The sequence below is a fragment of the Prosopis cineraria genome, unplaced genomic scaffold (genome assembly GCF_029017545.1).
Source record: "Prosopis cineraria cultivar Desert tree isolate PC_DT_omini unplaced genomic scaffold, ASM2901754v1 PC12, whole genome shotgun sequence".
NCBI lineage: Eukaryota > Viridiplantae > Streptophyta > Magnoliopsida > Fabales > Fabaceae > Prosopis > Prosopis cineraria.
Window position 1 is genome coordinate 43306014 of NW_026555343.1, and position 27878 is coordinate 43333891.

The 27878-nt window shown below is 33.5% G+C and overlaps 2 protein-coding genes across 5 annotated transcripts; both read left to right on the forward strand.

The window, feature by feature from the left end:
* Window positions 1-2955: 2955 nt before the first annotated feature.
* Window positions 2956-7116, forward strand: LOC129289640 (mechanosensitive ion channel protein 1, mitochondrial-like). Of its 2 annotated transcripts, XM_054926449.1 has the most exons (7): window positions 2956-3050; window positions 3471-4260; window positions 4351-4628; window positions 5455-5555; window positions 5698-5805; window positions 6236-6457; window positions 6543-7116. In XM_054926449.1, the coding sequence occupies exons 2-7, from the start codon at window positions 3554-3556 to the stop codon at window positions 6657-6659; spliced, it is 1533 nt and encodes a 510-aa protein (XP_054782424.1). In that variant the 5' UTR covers window positions 2956-3050; window positions 3471-3553; the 3' UTR covers window positions 6660-7116. The 2 variants fall into 2 exon arrangements, with proteins under 2 accessions (XP_054782424.1, XP_054782425.1); XM_054926450.1 differs by lacking the exon at window positions 2956-3050 and having other exon boundaries at window positions 3235-4260.
* Window positions 7117-16760: 9644 nt separating this feature from the next.
* On the forward strand, window positions 16761-22935 carry LOC129288693 (mechanosensitive ion channel protein 1, mitochondrial). Of its 3 annotated transcripts, XM_054925415.1 has the most exons (8): window positions 16761-16926; window positions 17101-17163; window positions 17284-18297; window positions 18398-18675; window positions 19811-19911; window positions 20388-20495; window positions 21559-21780; window positions 22622-22935. In XM_054925415.1, the coding sequence occupies exons 3-8, from the start codon at window positions 17483-17485 to the stop codon at window positions 22727-22729; spliced, it is 1632 nt and encodes a 543-aa protein (XP_054781390.1). In that variant the 5' UTR covers window positions 16761-16926; window positions 17101-17163; window positions 17284-17482; the 3' UTR covers window positions 22730-22935. The 3 variants fall into 3 exon arrangements, with proteins under 3 accessions (XP_054781390.1, XP_054781389.1, XP_054781388.1); XM_054925414.1 differs by lacking the exon at window positions 17101-17163; XM_054925413.1 differs by lacking the exon at window positions 17101-17163 and having other exon boundaries at window positions 16762-16926; window positions 17387-18297.
* Window positions 22936-27878: the final 4943 nt, after the last annotated feature.

Here is a 27878-nt window from a genome sequence, read left to right on the forward strand (position 1 = left end):
GTTTTTAAGCATTAACAGTCAATCGAATCTGCTCATTTTCATTTATACACTTTCACCATCCTTAGTTTCCCCACGTCTTTTATTTTCTGCAGTGTTTATACTAGGATGTAATATATATATATATATATATATAATGTTGTAGGTTTTAGGGCGTCAAAATTTATTGCTGGTACGTGAATCTAGTTGAAAATTAAAGGATAAAGTAAGTATCATTTTAGAAGGCTGAAATTGATAATGAGCATGGAATGTAACTTTATTATTTTCCACTTGCTCTTGTTGATCTAATGTTATTGTCCTATTCACATTTTCAATATGCTTGTTATGTGACAAAGTTTTGGATCTTCATGTAAGAGTTGCCACTGCTCTTGCTACCAGAGAAATCCTTGGCATTGTATTTGTCTATGCAGTTTTCGGAGCCCTTTAAAGTTGGAGATATAATAGAGGTAAGCCATTAACTAACTTGGTGCAACTTACCGTTTTCCCCTTTCCAATGATCAAATTGCTTAAACATGTCATATCATAGCCGTGAGTTCTGTACTCGCAGTTATTTATGGCAAATTGCGAGATTCTCAATTTTTAATACTCAAGTGCTTTGCGCCAACAGCCCAACATGGCCCCTGTGAATCATTCTATGTATAGAAAAATATAAATGTGTTGAATGTAACATATCGAACTAGAAATAAGGTTAAAATATCCAAGGGGCCAACATAAAATTTGAGGATTTTAATGAAGTTAGAGATAAAACTGAGCAACCCAAACATGTATAGTTGTGGGAATACAAGTGTGAAGAGGAATTTCTGAATTCTGGATATTATAAGGAAGCTGTCCCTCAATGGAAGTTTGATCCCATTGTATAATTTATTTATCTGATTATAGTCTGAGGAATTGACGCAATCGTAGGCTGGGCCGGTAGAGGGTGAAGTAATGGAAATGGGACTGACAACTAACTACATTATTGCTGAATTCTGAGAAGTTCCCTGTTGTAGTGCCAAACTCGCTTTTTTCCACCACTTATTTATCTGCTGCTCATGGTTGATGGTACAGTTTAAACTGATAGCTTCACTCTGTTCTCACTTGACCCATCATCATGTTATAATTCTGCTGTCTTCTCAGTAAAAAAAAACTTAATTTTGAGACTACTATCCACTTGTTCATCATAAGGGTTAATAATTTCTTTGTGATGATACCTCTTGCATGCAAAATTTGTAGGTAATAGTGAACAAGTCTCGTGCTGAATATTGCACCATCACATCGCAAATTCCTTTCAAGATTGGCGATTTGAGTAGAATCCCCAGGATAGCAGATGATATAAAGAGCATGCAAAAAACAAAGAATGTGGTTTTCTTAGGAAAAGAGGCCCCTCACAACATTGAAAGATCATGCGCACAGCTGACTATTGGATACAACATCAAGTTCATGGTACGTACCTCTCCTCCTTTCCCATCTCTACAACAATTTCATGTCATGCTATCTTGTCAAGTAAAGTGTTCGATTAAGACATTTTCAATATATTCCAAAGTATTACCATGTTTGTATCATCAAATGTTTATTTGGTATCAGAGCAAAGATATGATGTATAGTGCAGAACAAGATATACTGGTGGAGGTAGTTGAGATTATGAAGAAGCATGGTGGTGAACTTGGCCACCCCTGCCATCACTGGTCTTATGATTCTGAATGACCTTTCAAATAGCTTCTACATGGAACATGGAGGCCATGATTTCAAGATTTGCAATGAGATAAGAATAATTATTTTGCAACATTTTGTCAATAAAGATTTTGCCTGTTTTTTGAATTAAAAATAAGAATAGATAACTTGTATCATTGTGTAATTACAATAATATCATCAACATTATTGAGAAAGCTTTACATTTATCCTCAATATTGGGAGAATTAATATCTACTATCGGGAGAATTTACCTTGTGTCCCAAAAAAAAAAAAAAAAGAATCACATAGGCCAAAGTAGAGTGTATTAGAGAAGGAAGCCCAATATCTAGTAATTAGAAAATATATTAGAAATATATAAAGTTAGGAATATTTTTAAACATTAGCTATTTTGATAAAATAAACAATACTATGATAATTGATGTTTTGTCCTTGTATTTTTTTTGTGGGTTTGCTCTAGCTTTAGGCTTTTATTACTTCTTTAGTTTGTTTTATTAGTTTAAACTTGACTTTCATTTTGTTGAATGAAGTTCCTCGTATTATTAAGAGAAAAAAAAGTATGCAGTTTTTAAGCATACTTAATATAAAAAGTTATTTTAGCTTAAGCTATCACATTTCATCCATTCAATAACTGGGAATTTCCAATATGCTCTAGCGCCAGCTCCCTGGGAATACTTCCCTAACCGAAACCCAGCAATACTCGCTGCTTCATTAATGCAATACAAACACCACCTTACAGCTAGGCATTTTTATTTTTTTCTTATCCTTAGAACAATACATGACTGGCAAGTTTTATCCGCGTAACCTAATCAATTAAAAGAATCACGTGTTATTTCTCTGTTGATGTAGTTGCCACAAAGAAAGAATGGAGCAAAGAAAAATGATTGAGCTTTGATTTGAAGAATGACAACTATGAGATGCTCATCCTTCCTCGAATCTTTAAATCTAATTCAAGAGTTTTGATCAAAGCTTAAAGTGGGCAACAGAAGCAGATTCTCTCAAGCGCTCAATAATCAATATCCCCCCATGTTCATGTTGGACAATGATGTAACAGAGAGTTGAAAGATCATACCATTAAAATTAAAAGATAGAAAAAAAAAGAAAACAACAGAGAACTTGTGGCGTGTTTCATGACAAGCACAGCATAGATGCTTCCTTTCACTCAAAGACGTGAATTTGGAAGCTTTTCTCATAAAAGCATAAATCTGGAATAACTCGATTGGATTGGGACTCACTCGCCCCTTTTTTACACTCAATTTTTATTTCCTTTCTGCACAAGTCTCCTCCAAAGGATTTTGCAAATCTCTTTGATCCTTTTAATCCTTTTCTCTTTGTTCTTGCCTTCTTGCGTGGTTGCTCAATCCAAGAAGCTCCCCAAGCCGAAGGTATATTTGTTTCCAATTTACATAAATGTACGGACCTATTTTGGGAAGAAATAAATATTTTATTCCAAATAACCATTGCCATAAATGGAAAAAAGCATTCTTTATTTCATCATATTGTTGTATTTTCGCAACTCTTCTTTGAAGTAATACTATAAATGTATAATGTGTTTTAGCTGCATTGCGCTGTCCAGTTAATAGAACTAGCTTCAGTGCAATCTTGGCTTCACAAGTTAAGCATGACATTTCCTCGTGTTTCGGGTTACGAATTGTGGGTTCGGGTTTATGTCAATGATTTCTAATCATTATGGTTACTATGATTGGATTCTTTCATTGGACTGGGCTACTCATTCACTGAAATAATTGATTGAATATTCCATTCTGAATTTCTCTTAGTACATAGCTGAATAATCATGTATTCAGGGATTTGCAGAGCGGAATTATGTATTCTGGAATCTGCAGATTGAGCCACTCGGCTGACTTCTTTGCCAGGCTGAATTGATATAATGGCCGGAGTAACGTTTTCCTGTCTGAAACGTCTCAAGAAATTATCAGCCAAGTGTTCTTTGAACTCAGAGCTAATTCAACCACATCACCGTATGATGAACCTTACTAGACGTGAGGATTGCGTTCATGTAAGCTTTCCGGGTATCTCACTGAGTCAAGCTTATTCCAAAGGAGAGTTACAGTTACATGACATTTTTGCCAAGAACCAGTTTAGAACTATGATTTCTGAAAACAGCAACCTCTTGAGTACCAAACCCAGTGCTTCATTTTCTCCTAAATTTTCCAGCTTTTGGCTCCACCATGCTCTTCCTTTCAGTTCAATGACCCTCTTGTTGAATCATCGGTCATATTCTTCGTCTCTGAGTGGCAAATTAAGTAGAGATGGAACCACAGATTTTGCACCTGATTCTATTGATGCAAGTGACTGGACTGATGAATTGACTCCATTTCTTCAACAGTTGCTCGACTCAAATCCTTACCTCAACGATGTGGTTATTCCGCTTGGTGGTACATTGACTGCCACTCTAATAGCATGGACTGTGATGCCTCTGATCTTGAGGAAATTTCACGAAAATGCATTGCAAAGTTCTGCAGCAACATTTCTGAGAAGCAAATATGGTGAGCAAGTTCCTTATGAGAAAAGCTTGTGGGGTGCTTTGGAGGATCCACTGCGATATTTGGTTACCTTCGTGGCATTCTCACAGATGTTAGTGGCTTATCTTTGCATTATAAGTGTGTTGCTTTGATCATTTCAGTGGTTGTATTTATGTAAGTGACAGAAAACCTTGATTTCCAGTTGTGTAATGGTAGCTCCAACAAGTGAAGCCCCACAGCAACTAGCAGAGGCATGGAGGGAGGCAGTAATGTTGTTATTTACGTGGTTTTTGCATCGATGGAAGACAAATATCTTGGGACACATGTCGTCAAGTCAAAGTTTACTTGGGCATGGTCAACATAAATTGCTTACTCTGGACAAAGTCTCATCTGCTGGTGTATTTGGGATTGGTACAATGGCTCTGGCCGAGGCTTGTGGTGTCTCTGTTCAATCTATTGCAACTGCTGGCTGCATAGGAGGTATCTAAGTATTAACAGTCATTTGAATCTGCTCACTTTCATTTTCCTACGTCTTTTGATTTGTGAAGTTTTTTTAATCAGCATGCAAAACACACAGATAATCTGGTTTTGGGTCACTATGGAGCTCCTTTTTGGTACATGGATGTAATTAAATTTTGGTTATCAATAATGCAGAGTGTGTGTGTGTGTGTGTGTTCTTTTTTTTTTGCACAAACATATGAAGGGGTAATTAATAATAGAATAAGAAGTGCACACCGTGTACTTCTTTAGATAAATGCACCAAATTCAGGTTCATGCACATGAAGTCATTTCAACAATTTAGACGAAAATAATTATATTATTGAAATCTGACACTTTTGACAAATGAAAAATTTTTGACAAATTGAGTGAGGAGTTTTTGGCTTCTTTTTTTTTTTTTTCCAATAGAAGAAAATTTTGTAACTGGGAAGTTTAAATGCTTAGTGTCTCGAGACAGGTGATAGAGAGAACTATAAGAGGCAAAAGCCTCAAACTACTATTATTGGTAGCAGAAAAAGCTTCTGCGTATTTCGTAGGTAGGGTAAAGATAAGTGCTCAAGATGAATTCTAAATACTCAGGACTCCCTCTGTTTAGCTTACTGTTTCATGTTGGATTCATGATGTATCTTTCTGAATATTCACTGAAATCATCATACGTTCCCCTTGTTCTTGATAACCTACTATTATTGGAGGATTAAAGTTTTCAATATGCTTGCTTTACTAGGCAAAGTTTTGGTGAATGCTAGGTAGAATTTCCTAAACTATTAAGAAATGGATGGCTTGACCTTCTCTTTTATTGTTTATGCAGGACTTGCCACAGCCATTGCCGCCAGAGACGTCCTTGGCAATGCGTTCAGTGGATTGTGTATGCAGTTCACGGAGCCCTTTACAATTGGAGATACAATCAAAGTATGTCAGAAATCTTACCTGGTGCAACTTGCTGTTTTTTTCTTTTTTCTTTTTTTTTTTTTGCATTTTAATGGGCACAAGTTATTTGCTTAAACATGACACTGTATGAAGCGAGTTGTGATATTTCTGTAATTAACTGTAGGCTGGGTCAGTGGAAGGAGAAGTTATTGAAATGGGAGTGACAAGCACATCATTGGTGAATGCCGAGAAGTTGACAGTGGTAGTGCCCAACTCATTTTTTTGCAGCGAGGTGAGCATCCATTCCGCCTCTTTTCTTGCCAATTAATCTCATTCAAAACGTGATTTTGACTAACTAAACTTCAAGTAGAGTGGAACAGGTAGCTTTTTGCCCGGTAAAGAGGAATAGGAGAAGATCAAAGAAAATATTTATGAAAATTGTTAAACAAGTTGATAATAAAATACAATGACATAATGTAATCCATATAACCAATCCCATCTAGCAGAATAAAGCTTGTTATTGTTGCTGCTTCTACTTGCACCAACCCAATTTATCATGGTCACTTTTGCAGTCCCTAACTGATCTTTTAGCATTTTAAAATTATATATTAATTGTAAAATATATTGATTTAAAGCTTTTTAAGATTAAGAGTGATTCATCATATACAATTATGAATGATTTTTGGTGCGATAAGAGTTTTTGCATGTGTAAAATTTGATAGGTAGTGGTGATAAAGAGTCGAGTTGAATGGCACAGTATGATATCGAAGATTCCGGTGAGGGTTGAAGCGATAAATAGGATTTCCAGAATAAAAGATGATATAAAAAGTATGCTAGCAACAAACCCCAAGGTTTTGTCGGGGAAAGGGAGCCCTTACTGTTACTTGTCCCGCATTGAAACTTCATACGCAGAGTTGACACTTGGATACAACCTCAAACACATGGTACGTGACACATTAATTTGCAGAATGAATGTATGATTAAAGTGTTGTCGTCATGTTAGACATCGTGATTCCAAGTGTGGTGCAGGGCAAAGATGAGATGCGTGGGGCAGAACAAGACATCGTGGGGTTGGCTGTTGAGATTACCAAGAGGCACGCTGCTGAACTTGGCCTTCTCACCTCTTCTTCATCGGATTCTGACTGATGCACAAAGCTTCTCTCTGCTTCCTTTGCTGAAGCCTCGGTCACAACTTGAATGAGCTTCATCAGATCATCTTGGTACTATCGTCCGCAGCATCTGGACATGTTGAGTCACCGAGTCGCCACATCCCAGAGCAAGTGTAGCCTCGATTCGATCTAGGCCAGAAGATCACCATCCATTATAGCTTCATACAATTCTTGTCTTTTAATCACTCCTATCCAGATATCTCAGCGCCATGAGAGATAAATTAAAAACAAAACAGCTTCTGAAAATTAGGACTCTACTTTAAAAATCCAAAGATCAGTCGAAACCTGAAACCACATTTTTTAAATTCATGTATCACAGAATTTGTTGCGTTCTTAAATTCAAAAGTTTTACTGACAATGCATGGTGCACTAATAAATCATAAAAAATTAGATATTTGTAATTGTAACTCAATTTTCAATATTTATATTTTTTTTTTACTAGCAATATTTATAATTAATTTTCTTTTTTAACTTTTTAGAACTTGTCAACTTTGCTTTCAATTTTTTTGAATGTCGCCATGTCTCTGATTAACTAAGCATATTTTGGTATGATTTATTTTTATTCAAAGATCAGCTAACAACACGATTTTTAATTATATTTTCCTGAATTAGGGTTTTTTGACCCTTTGAGAGGGGAAATATGGGCTCTTGAAAACATTACTCTTTTTGCCTCTTTTTATAAAATTCGGAAGCCTTCCATGTTTTTGAACGTAAAACTACTTACAAAAGCGAGCGAGCGAGCGAGAGAGAGAGAGAGAGAGAGAGAGAGAGAGAGAGAGAGAGATTTATAACATTTTTATAAGTGCCTTTCATAAGTTTATTTTGCAAATATTCATATTGTTTTTTCAATGCTGTGATTTATTAAGTTTGGAATAAAGATTAAATTAAAATGATACTTTGTGGTAGGAGAGAAAAGTGAGGGAAAATATTATTTTCTTATACTTGGTTATGGAGAAAAAAGTGAAGGAGAGAGAAAAAAACATGTAAGATCTGCATATTTTTATTTACAACTTTTTTTATTTAAATATGAAGAGATTTTGGAGAGAAAATTTTAGTTTTAAATTTACTCACTAATTTTCAAATTTTATATTTATAATGTAGTTACATGTTGGTATTGAATTTTTGTTAATCAAATAGTATATTTAATTTTTTGATAAAAGTAGTGTATTTAATTTTTAAATTAATTAGACAAATGTTAATTCTAAATTTTCAATTAAGTTGCTTATATTTAGTTGTAGTTTCAAAATTTTAAAATTATTATAATGTAATAATTAAATAAATAAGATTATAAATCAGATAAAATAATTTTTGGTTGGATAAAATAATTTGTTATTATATTTTTATTCAATTAATAGTATATTTTAGAAATTATTAATATATATACATAATATGTTAAAATTTTAAATTTTATTATATATAAATATTTTCTAAAACAAAAAGGATAGTATTGGCCACATAAAATTAACAAATTTTTTCCGTTATTTTTTTCCTTTTGCTCAGTCAAGCATGATGGAAAAAAATTGTAATCATCTCATTTTCTCTCCTTATTATTTTCTATACTAGCAAAGCACAGCATAGAGGTAGTTTTAAAATGTTTTAATATTTTTTGGAAAGTTAGAGATGACCTTGGAATAAGTTCTCGCCTCCACTGGTTTTTCTCTCTTGGACTGTGCCAAGAATTGTTTTCATGAGTTTTGACGTGAAGGGCCTTCGCAAACAACCACCAAACCGGCCGACGAACATGCTACAGCCTGAAAATGGCAAGAAAAAGAAGCAGAATCCTTCTCAAACTCTTTAGAGGACTCCACCATAAACAATCATATGGGAAGTGAAGAAGAGGACAATCTCGAATATAATCAAACAATGAAAGAAATGTCCTCGAGAAGCTCTAAACAAGAACAATCCAAACCCAAAGTCTCTTATCAAGACTCGTTACTGGGCTTCAATGGAATTGCAAATGGTGCATCTGTAATGGAGGAAGATGACTTGTTCGAGGATTTAGATTACATACCATGGAATATGCCAGAGCCCATAGAACAGATACAAGAGATGATGAAGATATATCCCACGATACCTGTAACTAATGATGAGTTCCAGGAATGGTGCCGACCATGAAAATATGCCTTAGTTGTCACTGTCTTGGGGAAAAAGATGAACGTTGCGATGATGAAGAGATGGCTGTCTAAAATATGGGTAATACCAGAATTTGAGATTATTGATCTCCCTAATAATTATTTTACCATTCGATTTACTAATTAGTGAAAACTGGAAGACACAATACCAAAAGGTTCTTTTTCAAGGACCCTGGATGATTCAACAGCACTGTGTTATTATTTAGCGTTGGGATCCATTTTTCGATGCCCATCATAATGCACTTGGTCGAACTGCCATTTGGATCAAGATACCAAATATGAATATGCATTGTTATAACAAGAACTTTGTTTGGAGGTTAAGAGATTGTGTTGGTAGAACTCTTAAAGTGGATCTAAATACCTTGTAGGAGATGGAACTGGGGGAGAGTAAAAGAGATAAAATTGAAAGAGGAAAATATGCCTGTGTTTGCGTCGAAATTGACCTACAAAAATTTTTTTTCCTAAAGTTATTTTTAGAAATACAGTATTTAAAATCCAATATGAAGGGATAGGAATTATCTGCTTTAGTTGTGGAAGATATGGGCATCGACGTGAGGATTGTCCATGGAGACATGAACATGAAAACTCATGTATGCAAAACTCCAGGGAAGGACAACCAGCCCAGTTTCCGACGCCGGAGACGATGAAGAAAAATCAAGAAAAGGAGGAAATTTTTGGCTCCTAGATGTTGACACCTGCGTCGTACAAACTTAACCCTTAGAGGTTGAAAGAGACCAGGAAAACCAAGCAGTTCCAATACAAAAAAAGAGACAGGGATGTCAGAAAGCAAGGTGGGGAGATCACTCAATCTTGATTTTCTGCACTTGTAAAGTTGGAGGAAGAAGGTCAAAATGAGGAAAATGTCAATCTAGACATGAAAATGGAAACTGAGCATTAGTATGATAATGACAAAGGGATACCTCGAGACATGAATCAAAAACTAGAGGGAAATAGGCAAAAGGTGCCTACTATAAGTAGTTACATCACCAAGCCAAGAAAGGCTTTAATGTCTTCAAATTTCAAAAGTCAAAGAGGTAAAGGTAAGGAAAAATTTTGGTCAAACACTCAGGAGAAAAAAGATAATGAAGTCAAACACAATGGGCTAAATACTCCTATTAAAAGTGGGCCTGGACTTAATTCACTATCCAAGACGCCAAAACTTGCATAAAGGGGCCATTCAATAGTTATTGGCAGTAATTTCAATATAGGTTGACATGCAAAAAAACCCAAGAGTAAAGCAGAGGGATGAGTAGTAAATAATTTGAAGGGGGCTGGAAGTGGCAATTTAATTAATTTTAAAAATATCCCAATTCTAAAGAAACCACTTTCGGCTCTGAAAAAATGTGAGCCCCCAAAACCCCCTGATTCTTTACGGATAATGGGTGACCAAAATGTAAAGACCAAAAGCCAAACATCTAGGGAAAGTTGTGAGATGTAACGAGTTAATTCAGGAGCTACTTTTAGAAAGGGCGCTCATATGCAGTAAGCGTATTTTCTCCAGTCTTCTATTTAGTTGTTTTTTAGCATTGTTTCTTCTTGGAATTGTTGAGGTCCTGGGGGGAAGGTGTAACACACCAATTTTTTTAAAAAAAAATAATTTAACTCAACCATAGTTGGGTTACAGTCATCCAACACATTTTTTTATATCAATAATTTCAATATAAAATATTTTATAATTAGCTTCAACTCGCACAATACAACATTTCATATAAATTTTTACCTCCCACATGCCACTAAGCTAAATCACATTTGTCCATCCTTATACTCCCAACAAGTAAATTAAATTACATTTGTCCATCCTTATACTCCCAATAAGTAAAATAAATAATTTAGTCAATTTTCAACACAAGCCAGTTATTTGGCCTTATAATCATGTCATTTTAACCAATCCAAAGTAAACCAAATATTAAAATTACAGTCATCCAAATTGTACCAAAAATAGAAATAGTTTGAAAGGCATGATTACATTTATATATTCATATAATTGACAATAAACAAAAAAAGTCCTAATATTGACAATATAACACATTATAAATCATAAATTAAATATCCAAAAGAGACAGTGGATTTATACCACTAAGCCTCTGGGACTCCTCCACGTGTCACTCGTGGCTCTTCTCCTGAAAATTGTTAACCACATAATGAGACTCAAAAGTCCCAGTAACCAAAGCCAATTTATGATAGTGTATACAAACAGTTAAGTGTGTGCTTACTAAGTGAGAATTAAAAATAATATAATTCCAACAAATATAAGAAATATTACAATACACACAAACAACCATCCTTATATCCCTCCATTAACCTCGAGCCGTAGCCCTCACTCGGTGCTAAATTACCCGGCCAAAGGTAGATTAGCCCGAGCCCTTACAAGCCACCTATTGAGCTCCAATAGGGGCGTACCACGTGGCACATAAATACAACAACAATAGCAAGTCTCCCAACACCTCCCATAATAATCAAATAAATTCATAATAATATTGCAAAATTATATAATATTACAAAATTTATAAAATTCTCACTAATCACCCAATTAACATGAAGTAACACTAATCACAAATTAAAAGCATGGTTACCTTGTGGCTTTTTCAATAAATTATTCCTTAAAATTTCTCTCTCGCCACAATCTTCACCAGTAATACAATCTACAAATAACATATTATTTATAAATATTAGTTTCAATTTTTGAAACTAATAAAATAATTCTAATAATAGAATTAAAAATATAACATAATTTCTAATCTCAATCTTAATACAAATTTAGAGTTAATACTATTAAGTAAAATTTTTAACTCCTCTTTTAATTATCAATAAACATTAATAATCTAAAAAAATTAACTTCTAAACTAATTTCTATTATCAAAATTTTCTTTTTATTTCATAAATTCGTACCTAAAATGCCCAAAAATTAAAAATTGAGTCTCTAGCTTAGAATCATAATCCTATAATCATAATAATTCATTTCTCATCCCAAATAATCATCTAAACCTCAATAAATCAACATATATTTTCAGATTTAGTTTAGAATTTGATCCATAAGCCACAAATTCAAAGATCATCAACAAATTTACACTCTAGAACATTTATTATACTACTGACAACCTCAAAGATCATATTTATTCAACATAAATTCATCCCTCTTCCAGATCTTAAATTTTCTACCACTACAAACTCAGAAACTGAAGAAGAAGGATGACTAAGAAAAATTTTTAGAATACTTACTTAGTCTTGAAAAGCTTAAAATCACACCCTAAATATCCTATTAAAAACTCTTACCTTAAAAATTTAGATATTTCGCACCGGCGACTCGCTTCTCTCCGCCTCAGCTCGCGCGCAGGAAAAGAATTGAAGAAATGAAAGGAAACGGGTGAGTTTTATAAAAATTCAGTGGGTCCCACATTTTTTTTAAATTATTTCCTCTCTCTTCTTCTTTTTTTTATTATTATTTTATTTTACTATTGATGCGGCAGCCGAAAGCAAACTTCTCGTTTTCTTCTTCTCTTCTTTTTTTTTGCATACCTTTTTTTTAATAATAATAATTTAATAATATTTTTTTTAATTAATTAATTAATAATAATTTTTTTTAAAATTTTTTTTAATTTAGAATTATATCCTAAGTTAGATTTAATGATCATTTTCTACTAATTTATTTACCTCTAAATATTTTTAAAAATTTCTATTAACCCAAATTAACTATTAAAATTTAAATTGGGATGTTACAGAAGGAATTCCCTATTCTGACCAAAGATATTGTGAAAAAATATAAGATTGATATTCTTTTCTTGCTGGAAACTAGAATCAGTAGAAAAAAGGCTAATTATGTTGTTAGAAAATTGGGTTTTACAAATTAGATCAAAGTGGAAGCTACTAGTTTTGCTGGGAAAATTTAGGTTCTTTGGAAGGAGTCTAATTTCTCCATTGAATACATCAACTCTAGTCCTCAACTTCTCCATTGTAAAATTATAGATTTAGTTTCTAAGGATGTTGTGATGGCCTCTTTTGTCTATGGTGAGACTCAAGAACTCCGTAGGATCTCTCTCTAGGAACATCTTGAAAGTTTGGCAACTAACATAACTGAACCTTGGATTGTTTTAGGTGACTAATGCTTTTAAGTCACCAAGTGATAAACTGTGTGGTGCCTCTCCAAGTGACTCAAGCATGCTTAGCTTTAATCACTGTCTTTCTGCTTATAGACTTGTTGATTTTCTTGTTATTGGAAATAAATTTACTTGGGAAAGAACTGGTATTCAAGAAAAATTGGATTGGGCTTTTTGTAATATTTCTTGGGCCCTCAAGTTTCAACATCATCAAGCTTTTAATCTCCTTAAGTATAAGTCTGACCAATGAATTCTTCTTATAGCAAAATTTTTAGGTAGTAATAATAGTTCCCATAAATCTGCTTTCATTTATAATGCTGAATGGTCAGTGGAGAGAAATTTTGAGCAAGTTGTTAGGAACTCTTGGAAGGATAGATTATGGGTGGAAGGCACTAAATGTTTTGCAAATGAGGCTATTAAATGAAACAATGATAACCTTGGGAGTATACCAAGAAGGAAAAAAGAAATCATTAAGCGACTTGAAGGCATTGATAAGGCCAAAGGGAGAAATGATAAAAATGGGCTTAGAAAGCTTGAAGCTAAATTGTGGAAGGAGTATTGTAAGCTTTTGGCCCAAGAAGAACTCATTTGGTATCAAAAGTCTAGGTGTAAATGGCTAAAATGGGGGGAAAAAAATACTAAGTTTTTTCATATTGCTACTGTCATCCAGAAGAGGAAAAAAAAGAATAAAAGCTCTAAAATCTGAACAAGGTGACAGGATTTTTGATCAAACAAATTTGAAAACCATGGCTGCAGACTTCTTTCAAAGGTTATATATTAAAGATGAACACTCTACTGATCCAACAACCATCCCTACCTCATTCCCTTGCCCATCTATTCCGAATTTACAAGACATCCATAAAGAAATCACTGATGCTAAGATCAAGGAAGCTGTCTTTTTAATAAGGGCCTTTAAAGCTCCGGGACCAAACAGTCTAACTGCCTTGTTTTATCAGACTCACTACGAAGCCATTAAAGAAAAAATTTGCAGTTTTGTGAAAGAAATTTTTTCTAATCCTTGCAGAATTGAAGAGATCAATCAAACCAACATCTGTTTAATTCCAAAGGTTGATCAACCTTCATGCTTTAAAGAATTCAGACCCATTTCCCTCCGTAATGTGAGCTTGAAGATTGTGACTAAAATTCTTGCTAACAGACTTAAAGGGCATATGGATTTCTTGATCAAGCCAAATCAATGCAGCTTTATTGCGGGTCGTCAAAGTAGTGATAACATCATCATTGCCCAAGAAGCTATTCATGTGATGAGGAAAAAGAACAAACGCAAGAGCTACATGGCGATAAAGGTAGACCTCAAAAAAGCTTATGATTGCCTGGATTGGAATTTCATTACTCATACTCTTAAATGTGTTGGTCTAGGAGAACACCTCACAAATATCATAATGGCTTGCATTAGTACAGCCTCAATAAAGGTGAATTGGAATGGTGAGCAATCCCCTAAATTTAAAGCTTCAAGAGGGATTAGGCAAGGTAACCCACTTAGCCCTTATATTTTTGTGCTGTGTATAGAGCATCTGGGTATAATGATTCATCATTTGTGTGAGACTAAAAGGTGAAAACCTTTAAAGTTGTCCTTAAAAAGGCCATAAATCTCCTATCTTTTCTTTGCTGATGATCTCATTTTATTTGCTGAAGCATTATTAGATCAAGCATCCCTGATTAAATAGATCATGGAAATTTTTTTGCAAAGCTTTAGGGCACCGTATGAATTTGAATAAAACTAAACTATTTTGTTTTGGGAATGTTTGCTACCAACATAACTCAAAGCTAAGTCAAAATCTAGGAGTTGGACTAACTTCAAACCTTGGTAAATATTTAGGTGTCCCTCTTCTTCATAAGAAAGTCAGTAAAGGTATGTTCCTTCCTATTCTTCAGAAGGTTCACCAAAGATTATCTTCTTGGAAAAGTACCTATCTTATTATGGCTGGGAGAACAATTTTAATCAAATCTATCATTTTTTCCCTTCCATCTTACCTTATGCAAACCATATTGATTCCCAAAGGTATTTTGATAGAGATTGAGAAATATTGTAGGAAGTTTCTTTAGACTAACTGAGAAGATCAAAGAAAACTTCATCTAATCTCATGGAGCAAAGCAAAAGAACACAAGCACATGGGAGGGCTTGGCATAAAAGATCTTCACATCTAGAACAGAGCCTTCATTATGAAACTCTGTTGGGCTCTACTCACTAAGCCTGAGTGTTTGTGGGTGCAATGCTTAAAGGCAAAGTATAAATGTGGAATAGGTAAATACCCAACGGTGATGAAAAAATGATCAGCTTCTCATACCTGGAATAGTGTCTGTAAAGTCTAGGAAACCTTCATGCAGGGGGTCAGAAGAAAAGTTAAGAATCATACTACAATAAGCTTTTAGTGGGATCATTGGGCTCTGTAATAGCAACCGTTGATTACCTATGTTTCCAAAAGGGATCATCATCTCAACCCAAATGCTAAGGTGTGTGACTTTGTTCTTCCTTCAGGTTCCTGGAACAGAGAGTTTGTACTCAGATTCTTCTCTATGGATATAGTTAACCATATATCCAATGTCCAACCTTGTCTTAGCATACTTGAGGATGTGTTCTAGTGTAGAGCTAGTGGTAATGGTAACTTTACAGTCAAATCTGCTTATAATTTCCTGGTTGGAAATGTGGCTACTAGTCGAAGTTTGGTTTGGAGATATCTGTGGAAATGGGCTTTACCTGAAAAAGTAAAATTCTTCTTTTGGCAAGTCCTACATGAGAGAATTCCTAATAACCTTATGAGAGTAAAGAGAGGGCTTACTTCTGATCCAAATTGTCCTTTCTAATGCGACAGTAAGGAGAGCACTATACATGTTTTGAGAGATTGCATGAGAGCAAAAAACACATGGAAGGAAATTATAAATCCTGTTTTTCATGACCACTTTTTCTTGTGCAACTTGCAGGAATGGATAGACTGGAATACAAAGCATCATATTAGTAGTAGACAAGTCCAAAAGTGGCCATGGGTGAAAGTCTTTGGTCAAGTTTGTTGGTCACTGTGGACGTATAGATGCAAGGTAGTTTTTAAAGGAACACAATACAACATAGGAAATGTCTTACATGCTTGCAGAAGGAAATTGATGGAGGAGAGAGATTTACAGATCCTCAATTTGCTACATGGTACTACCAATGAATTGCATGGATACAAATAGACTCCACCACCGCATGGGACACTTAGAATAGATGTTGATGCTTCTATGCTTCAGTCCCAACTTTGTTCAGCATGTGGTGGACTAGTTTGAAACTCTGAAAGAAAGTGGGTAAATGGCTTTCTCTGTAATCTGGGCCATCTACCAATTACCATTGCAGAAATCATAGCTATAAAGCATGGTGCACAATTGAGTTTGAGCCTAAACCCCAAACAAGTGATTATATATTCTGATTCACTTAAAGCCATCTCCTATGTTTATCGAGGAGTCCATACTACTCATCTATATTATGAGGAAATATCTGAGGTGCAAAATTTGATGTCTAATCATAAAGATCTTAAGCTTCTTTATGCCCCACGTGAGGCTCTATCTTATGCAAATTTTTTGGCTCATATGGCTTATGGGTACTCAAATAAGTTGATGCTACTTCCTAGCCCTCCTATGGAATGTGATCATTTGTTGATATTTAACTATAGTGGGAGTTTGTCCCACTAATTTTTAGGTTACTTCCTGTGTAACTTACAACCATCTCTAGCCTCAGCTAGCCTTTGGAACTGAAAAAAAAAATAGTTTTTTGGAGAAAAATTAAAATCCTTAAGTAATTTTACCCGCTAATTGTTATTTGGATCAAAGCATGCTAGTAAGGGAATATTTTCCAGGTCTTTCCTTTTATTTTCCGAACACGCCCTTTTCTTTCTATAGTGGAATGGAATTTTTATTGACTCTGCACAAGGCAACTCCAACCGATTTGGCAGGCCACTGTGTTCTTTCGATCAGTGTTCTTTCATGGTCGTTGTGTGTCTGCCCAGTCAAAGAAGCCCCCAAGTCCATGGTATAGTTGTTTCGGATTTTTTTTTTTTCCTTCCGTAGAAAATGCAGGAAATGTGATTCGTGAGCTCGCGGAGAGGTTATCCGATTTTTTTTTAAAAAAAAAATTCTTTGTTTCATCATATTGTTATGTTTTCGCTACACTGTTTCCTACAAGTAACAGTGTAATTTATTTTAGCTGCATACTGCTATCCGATTACTGGAACTAGCTTCGATGGAACGATGGCTTTTCACGGATTATGTATGACATTTCTTCATTTTTCAGTTTATAAAATGAGGTTTCGGTTTTATTCCTGAATGATTTCTAATCATCATGGTTGCTCTTATCGGATTCTTTTATTGGACCGGACAACTCATTCAGGGGAAATAATTGATTGGCTGATTCGGAATTTCTCTTCGTACTTGCCTTGTTGGATCGCAGAAAACTGAGTACTTTGCTGAATTCGATATTCTGAAATTTGCAGATTGAGTCACTTTAGAATCTTGATAGCTTCTTGGTGTTGGTGGTGATTATTTCAGCAATGTCTCTGTTGACTTCTTTAGTATGCTAAATTGATATAATGGCTGGAACAAGGTTTTCCTATCTGAAACGTCTCCAGAAATATTCAGTTAAGGGTTCTTTTAACGTGGAATTAGTTCAACCAAATAAACATATTATGAACCTTACAAGGTGCATGGATTGCGTTCATTCAAGATTTCTGAGCAATTCATTCAGTCAAGCTTATTCCAAAAGAGAGTCACAGTTACCTGAGCATATAGCCAAGAACCAGTTCAGAACTATGACGTATGGAAGCAGCAACCCCTTCAATACCAAACCCGGGGATTCTTTTTCTCCTAAATTTTCTAGTTTTTCTCTCCACAAGGCTCTCCCTTTTGCTTCAATGACCCTCTTGTTGAATCATCGACCGTATTCATCATCTCTGAGCGGCAAGGGAAGTAGAGATGGGAGCACTGATTTTCCATCTGATTCTGGGGCAAGTGACATGAATGCCAGCAGTGACTCTATTGGTACAAGTGATTGGGCTGATAAAATCAAAGATACTTGGCAGAGTGTGGTGGAGACAGTAACATATTCTGCACAAAAGGTTAAAGACGCCTCTGATGAGCTGACTCCATATGCTCAACAGTTGCTCAATTCACATCCATACCTTAATGATGTGGTTATTCCAGTTGGTGGTACATTGACTGCTACACTCATAGCGTGGATTGTGATGCCTCGGATTTTAAGGAAATTTCACAAGTATGCAATGCAAGGCCCTGCTGCAATATTTCCAGGAAGCACAGCTGAGGAGCAAGTTCCTTATGGGAAAAGCTTTTGGGGTGCTATGGAGGATCCAGTACGATATTTGGTTACCTTCATGGCATTCGCACACATGTTAGTGGTGTATTTCCATTTAAGGGTGTTTTTGTCATGGTTGTATATCTATGGTTGCATTATATGTCCTACTTTGTGACAGATAACTTTGGTTTTTCAGTGGTGTTGTGGTAGCTCCAACATCTGTAGCCTCGCAATACCTGACACAGGCTTGGAGGGGTGCAGTGATCCTTTCATTTGTGTGGTTTTTGTATCGATGGAAAACAAATGTCTTGACACGTATTTTGTCTAGTCAAAAGTTGCTCAGGCTTGATCGGGATAAATTGCTCACTCTAGACAAAATATCATCTGTTGGTCTATTTGTGATTGGTATAATGGCTTTAGCCGAGGCTTGTGGTGTGGCTGTGCAATCTATTATAACTGTTGGTGGTATAGGAGGTAAGTATTTGCAGCTAGTTGAGTGTGCTCGGTTTCATTTCTATGCCTTTTCAGTCTACCTAGTTTTGTGCATCTTTTGATTTTTTTCTGTGTGGATACTACTAGTATGAAAAACTTGTAAAATATGGTAGGTTTAGGACGTTAAAAATCCTTAGAAGTACGTTTATCTGGTTAAGCATTAAAGGATAAGGATCGTATTGAAAGTTGAAACTGATAAGGAACATGGAATGTCAATTTAAAATCACAAACATGCTTACACAGGATTACACTTGACAGCCAGTGAATCAAATTGAGTGGCAAGGTGTTGGCTGATTTTTTGTAATTGCAGCTTTGAAGTTATACAACAGAAAACTTTATAACTTAGAAGTTCAAATACTTGGTATCTGAAGATACAGATGATGCTGAGAGCTGTAAATGCCTCATAAATTATTAGTAGCTGTAAATACATACGTATATGAGGTTTTATATCACGAAGAAAGGTAAATAACACAAAAATTTTGCGACATTTCTTTTAAAAAAAAAAATTTGACTCTATTCTCATTCAGATGGTTATTTTGTTGTTGACTATGATATTTCACGCTGTCTGATTGCTTTTATTCATGTATTCCTTAGTTTTGGATTTTTTGTTTCCTTTTGAATAATTTTGTTGTTGACATTATGATATTTCCCCTGTCCAAATCAATAAGCTACAGGACTCTCAACCTTCCATTACACGGCCACCAAGCTAAATAAGAGCACTGACAATGCCAAATTGATCACCCCCCTCTCACTGCTTGGTTCTTCATAACCTTGTGGCCAGCACTCCCTCACTTCTCTATCTTGATTTCCACTAGTGCTAGAGTTAGCTTCTCTCAGAATAAGTCTTCTGGGCTGAATTAACAGTTAGGCCAGCTAGCCCATCAGTTCTATTTTGTGCTTTCTAAAAGAGAGAAAAATCTTTGAGATATGATATGAGCCTAATGTCTGATGTGTATATTTTCTTTCTTTAATTAATCACTAAAACCTTCTGTATTTCGCTCTTTACTCTTCATGCACTACTATTATGGTGGGAAAAGTTTATCAATATGCTTGTTTCTCTGCTATTTTCTGCTGAACACAGTTCTAATATGATTTGACCTCTTCTATCTTTATGCAGGAGTTGCCACTGCTTTTGCTGCCAGAGACATACTTGGCAATGTATTCAGTGGGTTGTCTATGCAATTTTCAAAGCCCTTTACAGTTGGAGATACAATAAAAGTATGTCGCTAATTGACTTGGTGCAGGTTGATGCTTTTCTTTTCCCCTTTTAATGGCAGAAGTTTTTCCTGAGGCATGGTATTGCTGGGTGTTCCGTACTGAAACACTCTTGCTATTATCAATGGCAAATTGCAAATTTTACAAATTTGAGTGCTTAACTGTTTTTCTCCAATAATCCAATATGTCCACCGTGTATCATGCACTATATGGTTACAGGTATAAATTTGTTGTTTGTACATATAGGGGGAGAAAAAAAGGTTGGAACATTTAAGTGGCCAACATGATATAAGTTGATTATTTTGAGGGAAAAAATAAAACAAATTGAGCTGTCCAAATATATATTTTGTGAGTATTCAAGTGAGAAGAGGATCTTCTGAATTTTTTTAAATCAGGAGGAAGACATCCCTCACTGTTGGTGTTGTCCACTGTATAATTTGCTTTTCTGATCCTTATTTGTGAAATTGTACTAATTCTAGGCTGGCTCGGTAGAGGGTCAGGTGGTGGAAATGGGACTTACTACTACATCATTACTAAATGCTGAGAAGTTCCCAGTTGTAGTACCAAACTCACTTTTTTCTAGCGAGGTGGGCTTCCCTTTGCCCTTGGTCTGTTGTTTCTGCGACTATTCAACACTTGGACTTAGCCAATTTATCATGTTGATTTTTGCCACTGATCAATCATAGAATATTTTGCCACATGTTGGAAAATGTGCACCACTTTTTTTATCTGCAATTCATGGTCAAATCAACAGTTTGAACCTTGTGCTTTCCACTGTTCACCCATTACCCATCAAATTATAATTCTGCTGCCTTCTTAGAAATAAATAATTAGAGGAAAGTAAAAAAGAAATAAATAATTAATTAATCAAGTCATAACTTGTCTTTCTATGATTATCCTAGCAATAATTTGAGCAGGTTTCTCATTACTTGAATTGTTTTTTAGGTAGAATGCCTGTGCAAGACTTCCTTTTTAGAAAGTAGTATAGCATTAAAGACTGGTGATTGCTAGAGTTGAAAGAACACAAATAATTGTAATGGTTATATAAGTGAAAATGATAATATAGACATAGTAGAAAAGAAATAAATATAGTGATGTGCAAGTGTAACTTGTTTCAAATGATGAAATGTCTGTTGCTTTTGAAAGAAATGAAGGGGGAGTTACGGGAAGAAAACTTTGTGGTTAGTTTTTTTCCTTGTTAAGATCACTTAGTGTTTAGAGTTACTATACTTTGGCCCTTGGTCAAATTCTGTTGGATTTCATCATTTGACAAACTTAAATTAAGATGTCTAGTGTTCAATTTATTTGATCGAATACATATAGTTATTACCCATAGTTCTTTTCGTTTTTCTAACTTAAAGATATTAGAAGGTTCTGCTCTTGTAGAGACAGAAATTTAAAAGTTACCTTGTGTATAAAACTATATATGCAAGTTTTCTTTCTCTAATAGTTGCATCCTCAAGCTAGATAACACACACCAATAGCACAATTAATGTTTTGTTCTCTATAAAACATTTTCTTTTTAAGCTTTGATTTTGAGATTATTGTCTACTTTTTTTTTTTGGGCCAAAAGAGATTATTGTCTACTTTATTCATCATAATTATTAAGCATTTTCTTGTGATAAAAGTTTTTCCATGCAAAATTTGTAGGTAATCGTGAATAAGTCCCGTGCTGAATGTCGAGCCATCATATCTAAAATTCCTTTGCGAATTGAGGATATAAATAGAATTCCCAAGATATCAAATGACATAAAGAGTATGCTAGGAACAAATACCAAGGTTTTCTTGGAGAAAGAGGTCCCTTACTGTTACTTGTCTCGCATTGAAAGCTCATATGCAGAATTGACTCTTGGATACAACCTCAAGCACATGGTATCTTCCGCATTCCTATCCCTAGAACAAATCCATGTTATGCTTATTAGTTGCTCTATAAATCCTTTTGTTGTTTAATTAAATGCTTTTCGATAGCCATTCTTATTCAACATTATTTATGAGAAATTGGTTACTCAGCACGCTGAAATGTTAGCTCAATACTTGGTGTGCTACTATGAACAGTATGGAAGATGCTATAGTTATCAATTTTAGCCTTTTATTCCACATTTCTGTTTAATCCAAGACTAAGAGCATGTAAATTGTATCTGGCTGTCCCGATGTTGCAATAACCTAATGCATATTTAGTTTTTTTCTAATAGACCAGAAGCAAATGCTTTTGTTTGGTTAGAGTTGCTTGACATGATTAATACTGATGATTTGCTTTAGACTCGTAGGCCACCGAAGAAAAAGACTAGCTGGCCAATTAAAGCTATTCAACCCAATGTTTGTGTGATGTGTTATTGGAATTTCAAGACTAATGATGATGATCAACAGTAGAAGGGGTTATGTTTGGGGTTCAAGTTTGTGTAAATACTAAAGATGCTTTTCAGTATCCAAAAAAAGAGGACAAACAACGATCTTATTCTGCATTGTGAAATATGAAGGGACATTTGGAATAGACTGTCTAGAATCTTCAGTTTGATATTGAATCAAAATATGTATAATTAAATCCATAAGAAGCCAAATTATTTTGCTAATAAATTATAAACAAAGTGACTCATTTCTTATAATTTATATAATGCACAGGTAAATGTGTCTAGTTGGTATTTAATTTAATGTATTTGAGACATTTTCATCACCAATTTCTTCTACTTCTTTGTCATGCTTTTGTTTCTTGCAGCGTAAAGATGAGCTGTACTCTGCAGAACAAGATATTCTCCTGCAGGCAGCCCAGATTATTAAGATGAATGGTGCTGAAGTTGGCAGTACCTGTCAAAACATGCCTTAGGCTATTGTCATGAAGAAGAACGATCCTTTGTCAATTTCTTTATGCTTGACTTCAATGATGGAAGATGTGATTTTTTGAATTTGATTTTTGGTCTGGATTAACACCAGTTTTGGAGTTTAGGTTATTGTCATACTTTGTTATTGACGTTGTTTTGTAATTAATGTCAATTCTCTTTTTCCTCTCTCTATGTATCTCTATTTATGAAATCTTTGTCCATTTTTCTCTTACCTGGGTCTTAAAGTTCTCTCAAATTATATGTTGGCCATGGAAAATTGACTAATTAGTGTCCTTTGGACTTTTTCATGAGGTATGACCCATTGATATTGAGTGTCGTTTGCTACATTGCAAGTTAGCCATGAGTACATTTTCAAAAGGTTTCAGTCGGTGGTCATTTAACTTTATGCTATTAGATTTTTAATTATCAAATGTCAGATAATATTTTATTAAATAACCACTTAATTACTAACATTTTGTTCAATTATTTAAATGATAAGTTTGATTAACCTTTTTCATTTTTTAATTTAACTCTGGAAAGATAAAAAGAACACGCTTGAAAAAAACAACGGAAATAAAAAGAATGAAAAGAGGGTAGGGGTGTACGCAGGGCAAAGCAAAGGGGAAGAAATTGAATTCAAGCCAAGAGGAATAGTATGGAAAAGAGTTGCAGCAGCAGCATAAAGTTAATGATTTATTATTTTTTAAAATTATTGTTTTTCTAAAATAAAAAATGCCCAAATATATTCTACCTTAAAGTATTGATTTATTTGTTGAGCTAACCAAAATAACAAATGCCAAAATATATTCTAGTTTAAATATAAACAAGTGAATAAATATAAAGAGATAGTAAAACTTTTAGTCTCTATTTTTTCCAATTATTGATTTATTTTTTAAATTTTGATTCAATACAATTCAGTTATTGTAGTTTACTAAGTTAAAGAATTATAGGAATTAAGTTGTACCAATTTAAAATATATATATATATATATATATAAAGACTAAATTGTTCCAAATTAAGAAAATATAGGATTGAGGTGTTTCAAATCAAAATTCAGAAATGTAATCAGTAATTGAGAACAAATTGTTCCAAATTAAGAAAATATAGGGATTGAGGCGTTTCAATCAAAATTCAGAAATGTAATCAGTAATTGAGAAAAAATTTGGACCAAAAAATATATTATGCTGAATATAAACAAGTGTGTGTGTGTGTGTGTGTGTGAGAGAGAGAGAGAGAGAGAGAGAGAGAGAGACAAAGATTTCAGTGGCTGGCAGATGAAGAGAAATTTTCTTTTTTAATTTGACTAAAGGAAGATAAATGAAAGATATTATTATAATGTAATTTTTTAACATCAAAATTAAAACTTAAAATGTCAATTTGTTTGTTTCAAATTTTTTTAATATTTCTTTACCTTTTATTTATTCCTGAGTAGTTTTAGGGAGGATGAAACTGCCCTTACTTGGCCATCCTTTCATCTTTTTTAAAAAAAGTATGAGTTATTACTTTAATTTCTTTGTGCAACCAATTTATCTCTATGTTTCAAAAATCTAGGGAAGTATTGGCACACGTTATTGCGGCAATGGTCTAGTTGGGTGTGTTCATGAATTTTAAAATTTTTTCTTCCTGCTTATTTTTTAAACTGGATTTGATTTTTTGCATATCTCATCCTTGAATAACATGAATGCGTTTATCTTCCCAAACTTGCATCTTTCTTGTTTTCCGCAACCTAAGGTTTCACTTTCAGTGTCTTGTCTTAAACTCTCTCACCATGCTTCATCTACTTCTTGCCATCCCATAACTACATCCTCTTCCATTTTTACTTTTATTAATAAAGCGCATTACTTTTAACCATGTGATAATACATTTTAATTTAATTGATTTATCATCATAATTAAATTTCCTCCCACATCTCAAATAAAAATATGATTGTTCATACCGTGGAAGCTTTTACTTTAATAGATAATTTTCACAAAAATAACAAGAATGTTACCGTGCAAATAGCATGAAACAACTTATTTAACAATACAATCAGTATGATATACTTTTTATGTGTAATCGTTATAATATGATTTAAGTGCAATTTTTTAAAAAGGAAAAGATATCTTCGTTTTAAAATGTAACTTCAAAATTAATTAATTTTTTAAATTTAATAATAGTTGGATTGAGTTAAAAAAATGAAGAATCACATCTAAGGACCTCCTAAAAGAATTATTCACAAATAAATATCAATATAGAATTATTTTTGTTAAAATGATAATAGCAACTTGTTTTTTCCCAAATAGTTATTTATTATTGATTCTTATTTATGAATAATTCTTTTGAGAGATTCTTGAATGCAATTATTCCTTTAAAAACACTCAATATATGCCTCTTCTAAGATCAAGGTTTGAATTTTTATGGATAAAAAATTAGGGTAAATGAGCAAATTGTTTCTTACATTATTCTAGAATGTCCAAGACTTCGAACTCATCTTTTGCACAATATTTTTTTTTAACTTTTAAAAATAATATAATTTGACTCCTATCGTTAACAAAAGTTAACTTTGATTATTTGTTAATCAAAAAATGACATTAAAAATTACAGAAAAATCAAAAAAAATTCTTGGTTCCTTTTTGTAATTTGTTGAGTCCTTGTTTATAATTTTTAGGTCTTTACTATAATTTATTGGTCTATTTTTATAATTTTTGAAATTATTTGTTAGTCAATAAATAGTCAAATTTAACTTTTATTAATAACAAGGGTTAGATTATATAATTTTTAAAAGTTAAAAAATATTACACAAAAGATGAGTTTTTAGACCTATAGGTTATAGGCCAATTTGCTCATTTATCCTAAAAAAAATTATATTGAAAAAACTACTTCAATTTAGCTTAATGTTAAAAATATATTTTGCCGCTAATAAAACATGCATATCTTTATACACACGATGATTAATTAATTTATCAATGTGCATTTACTCATTTATAGTCCACAAAAAAGATCTAAAAAATCTAACAAGCCGCACTGTTATCAGCCATAAACAATGAATACGTACATGTTTGGAAAATATGTGAGGATTGGTCAAACATGTAACTGTGACTAAAGCAATGTGAGAGGAACTTTGAGTGGGAAGCTAAAAACTAAAATCACTATCATGAGCGAGCCTCGTGGTCGTGCATGGCTTCACCTTCTTCACTCCCCAGCACCATTCCAAAGCTTTCAGACACTGTATCAGCAATAAATTTCCTCAGCCTTCCCCTCCGTCCTCGTCCTTCTCAATTAGCCATTGTCGGCAACAGGCCGCAAGCAGTTCATCGTCTGCGTCTTCTCTGGTAATGGATCCACCATTAATGAAGCTCATCTGCTTTCAGGCTTCCACAACAGCGTTAACGAATATAGCTAGCATTGTCTATTAAATCGGGTGTGGTGAAGGACATGAGTGATTAAAAGCATGTTATTGTTACTTAGTGATGAATTAATATCCGACATATGGAGATATGATCCTTGTAACAAATGTCTGCGCCGCCACCAGCTTCTTCTGGTCGCCTCTGCTATCATCCTCCACCCTCACCTTCTTACCCAATCCATCGTTCGACGCCACCTCAATCACCATCTTAATAATAATTAATAAATATTTTTAACAATGACTAGTGAAATATAAAATATAAAATATTTTTTTATATGTTAAGATAATAAATCTTAACATAATAAATCTCCATACATAATGGTATATCTTTACACTGTACTCCTCATCAAATTCAATTACATTTTGTAACAACTTGTATGGTTTAATTTGAAGAATTAATAAATCTCAAAAGATAATGTATCTTAACATTTCCCCTCAAATTTAATAAATCTATGAATTTATATAACAATTGCATTGCTTAGTCTAAACAATAAATCTCATATAGGTAATTGTTGGAAGTAAAAGAAATATGAGATTTTTATATATATAACCTATATTATAAGATCAAATCAAATAAATAACCCAACATTCATTGTATTTTACATTATGGCCAGTTTATTATATGTCATTGATATATAATCAATGATAGACTCTTTGTATATCAATGATAAATCCTTATATATTAATGTAAATCGGTTATATATACTCTCAAAATTTAAAGAAAAAAATTAGACAAAAGATTTTTTTTTTTTTAGCTAATGGGCCAATTTATCCTAGAAATAAACAAACAATTCAACTTCAAATCAAAAACATACCAGATCCAGAACCTCATAAGAGAGAAATAGAGAGAGAAAATAAAATGAATATGAATGAATGCTCAAATCCGATGTCTCTACACTTCACCTGACTAGCTTTATTTATAGAGTGGGTGGCTGAGTTATATTGGAGAATCTATATATTGTGATAAATCTAATTGCTTAATGAGAGATAATATCTTAGTCTATAAGTATATAAATGATTTATTCAAGAATTAATATTTTGTTTAATTCTTAATATGATTAATTAAAACTAATTTAATCATTTATTAAGTTAAATACTTGTTTAATTTAATACAATATCTAGATTCCAATTAAGGGCGGATATTATAATAATTAAACAATAATATATCCTAGCAATATTTTTGTTTTTCTAACTTTATCTTAAAATTAGATAATTTTAATGTATCATAAAGAATCTAAAAATAAATCATAATATATTTATAGATAATGAGTTGGCATAACTTATTATAAATTTCATATTTTATTAGGTGAGTTTTTATATCGCGTGGTGAAACTTTTATTTTTAAATATTGATTATTTTTGTTTTGGGCAGATTCAATGATTGATCCTGTGGATCCCACAAATATAAAGCCCCCTGTCTCCCTTATTTTATTTCAGATTTTCTCCCTTGACTTCAACCACGATATAAAGATTCGTGAATAATTTTTTGGGTCTGGCCCAAGACAACAATCAGTTCTGGTGTTTTTTTTTTCCCCTTACATAAAAGAGAGGGTCAGGAATGAGTTAACTATTAGACTGTTAGTCCCTTTGCTATCTACAAATTACTGCACTGAAACCTAGAGTATTTAACTTACTCCAACCAGTGTAAAATATAAAGTATTTTTAACTATAATTTAAATATTAATAAAATTTAGTTATATCCTTGTTTTTATTTATAAATATCATAAGCTTTTTCTTTTTTTTCTCTCCTTTTCCCCAACAGTTGATAAT

Bases quoted from the DNA above. Each gene is read 5' to 3' on its own strand.
- LOC129289640 (XM_054926449.1), top strand. From the start codon at position 3,554: ATGGCCGGAGTAACGTTTTCCTGTCTGAAACGTCTCAAGAAATTATCA. The intron at 4,261-4,350 runs GTTAGTGGCTTA...CTTGATTTCCAG, and splicing joins TTCGTGGCATTCTCACAGAT to TTGTGTAATGGTAGCTCCAA. The intron at 4,629-5,454 runs GTATCTAAGTAT...TTGTTTATGCAG, and splicing joins AACTGCTGGCTGCATAGGAG to GACTTGCCACAGCCATTGCC.
- LOC129288693 (XM_054925415.1), top strand. From the start codon at position 17,483: ATGGCTGGAACAAGGTTTTCCTATCTGAAACGTCTCCAGAAATATTCA. The intron at 18,676-19,810 runs GTAAGTATTTGC...ATCTTTATGCAG, and splicing joins AACTGTTGGTGGTATAGGAG to GAGTTGCCACTGCTTTTGCT. The intron at 20,496-21,558 runs GTGGGCTTCCCT...CAAAATTTGTAG, and splicing joins ACTCACTTTTTTCTAGCGAG to GTAATCGTGAATAAGTCCCG.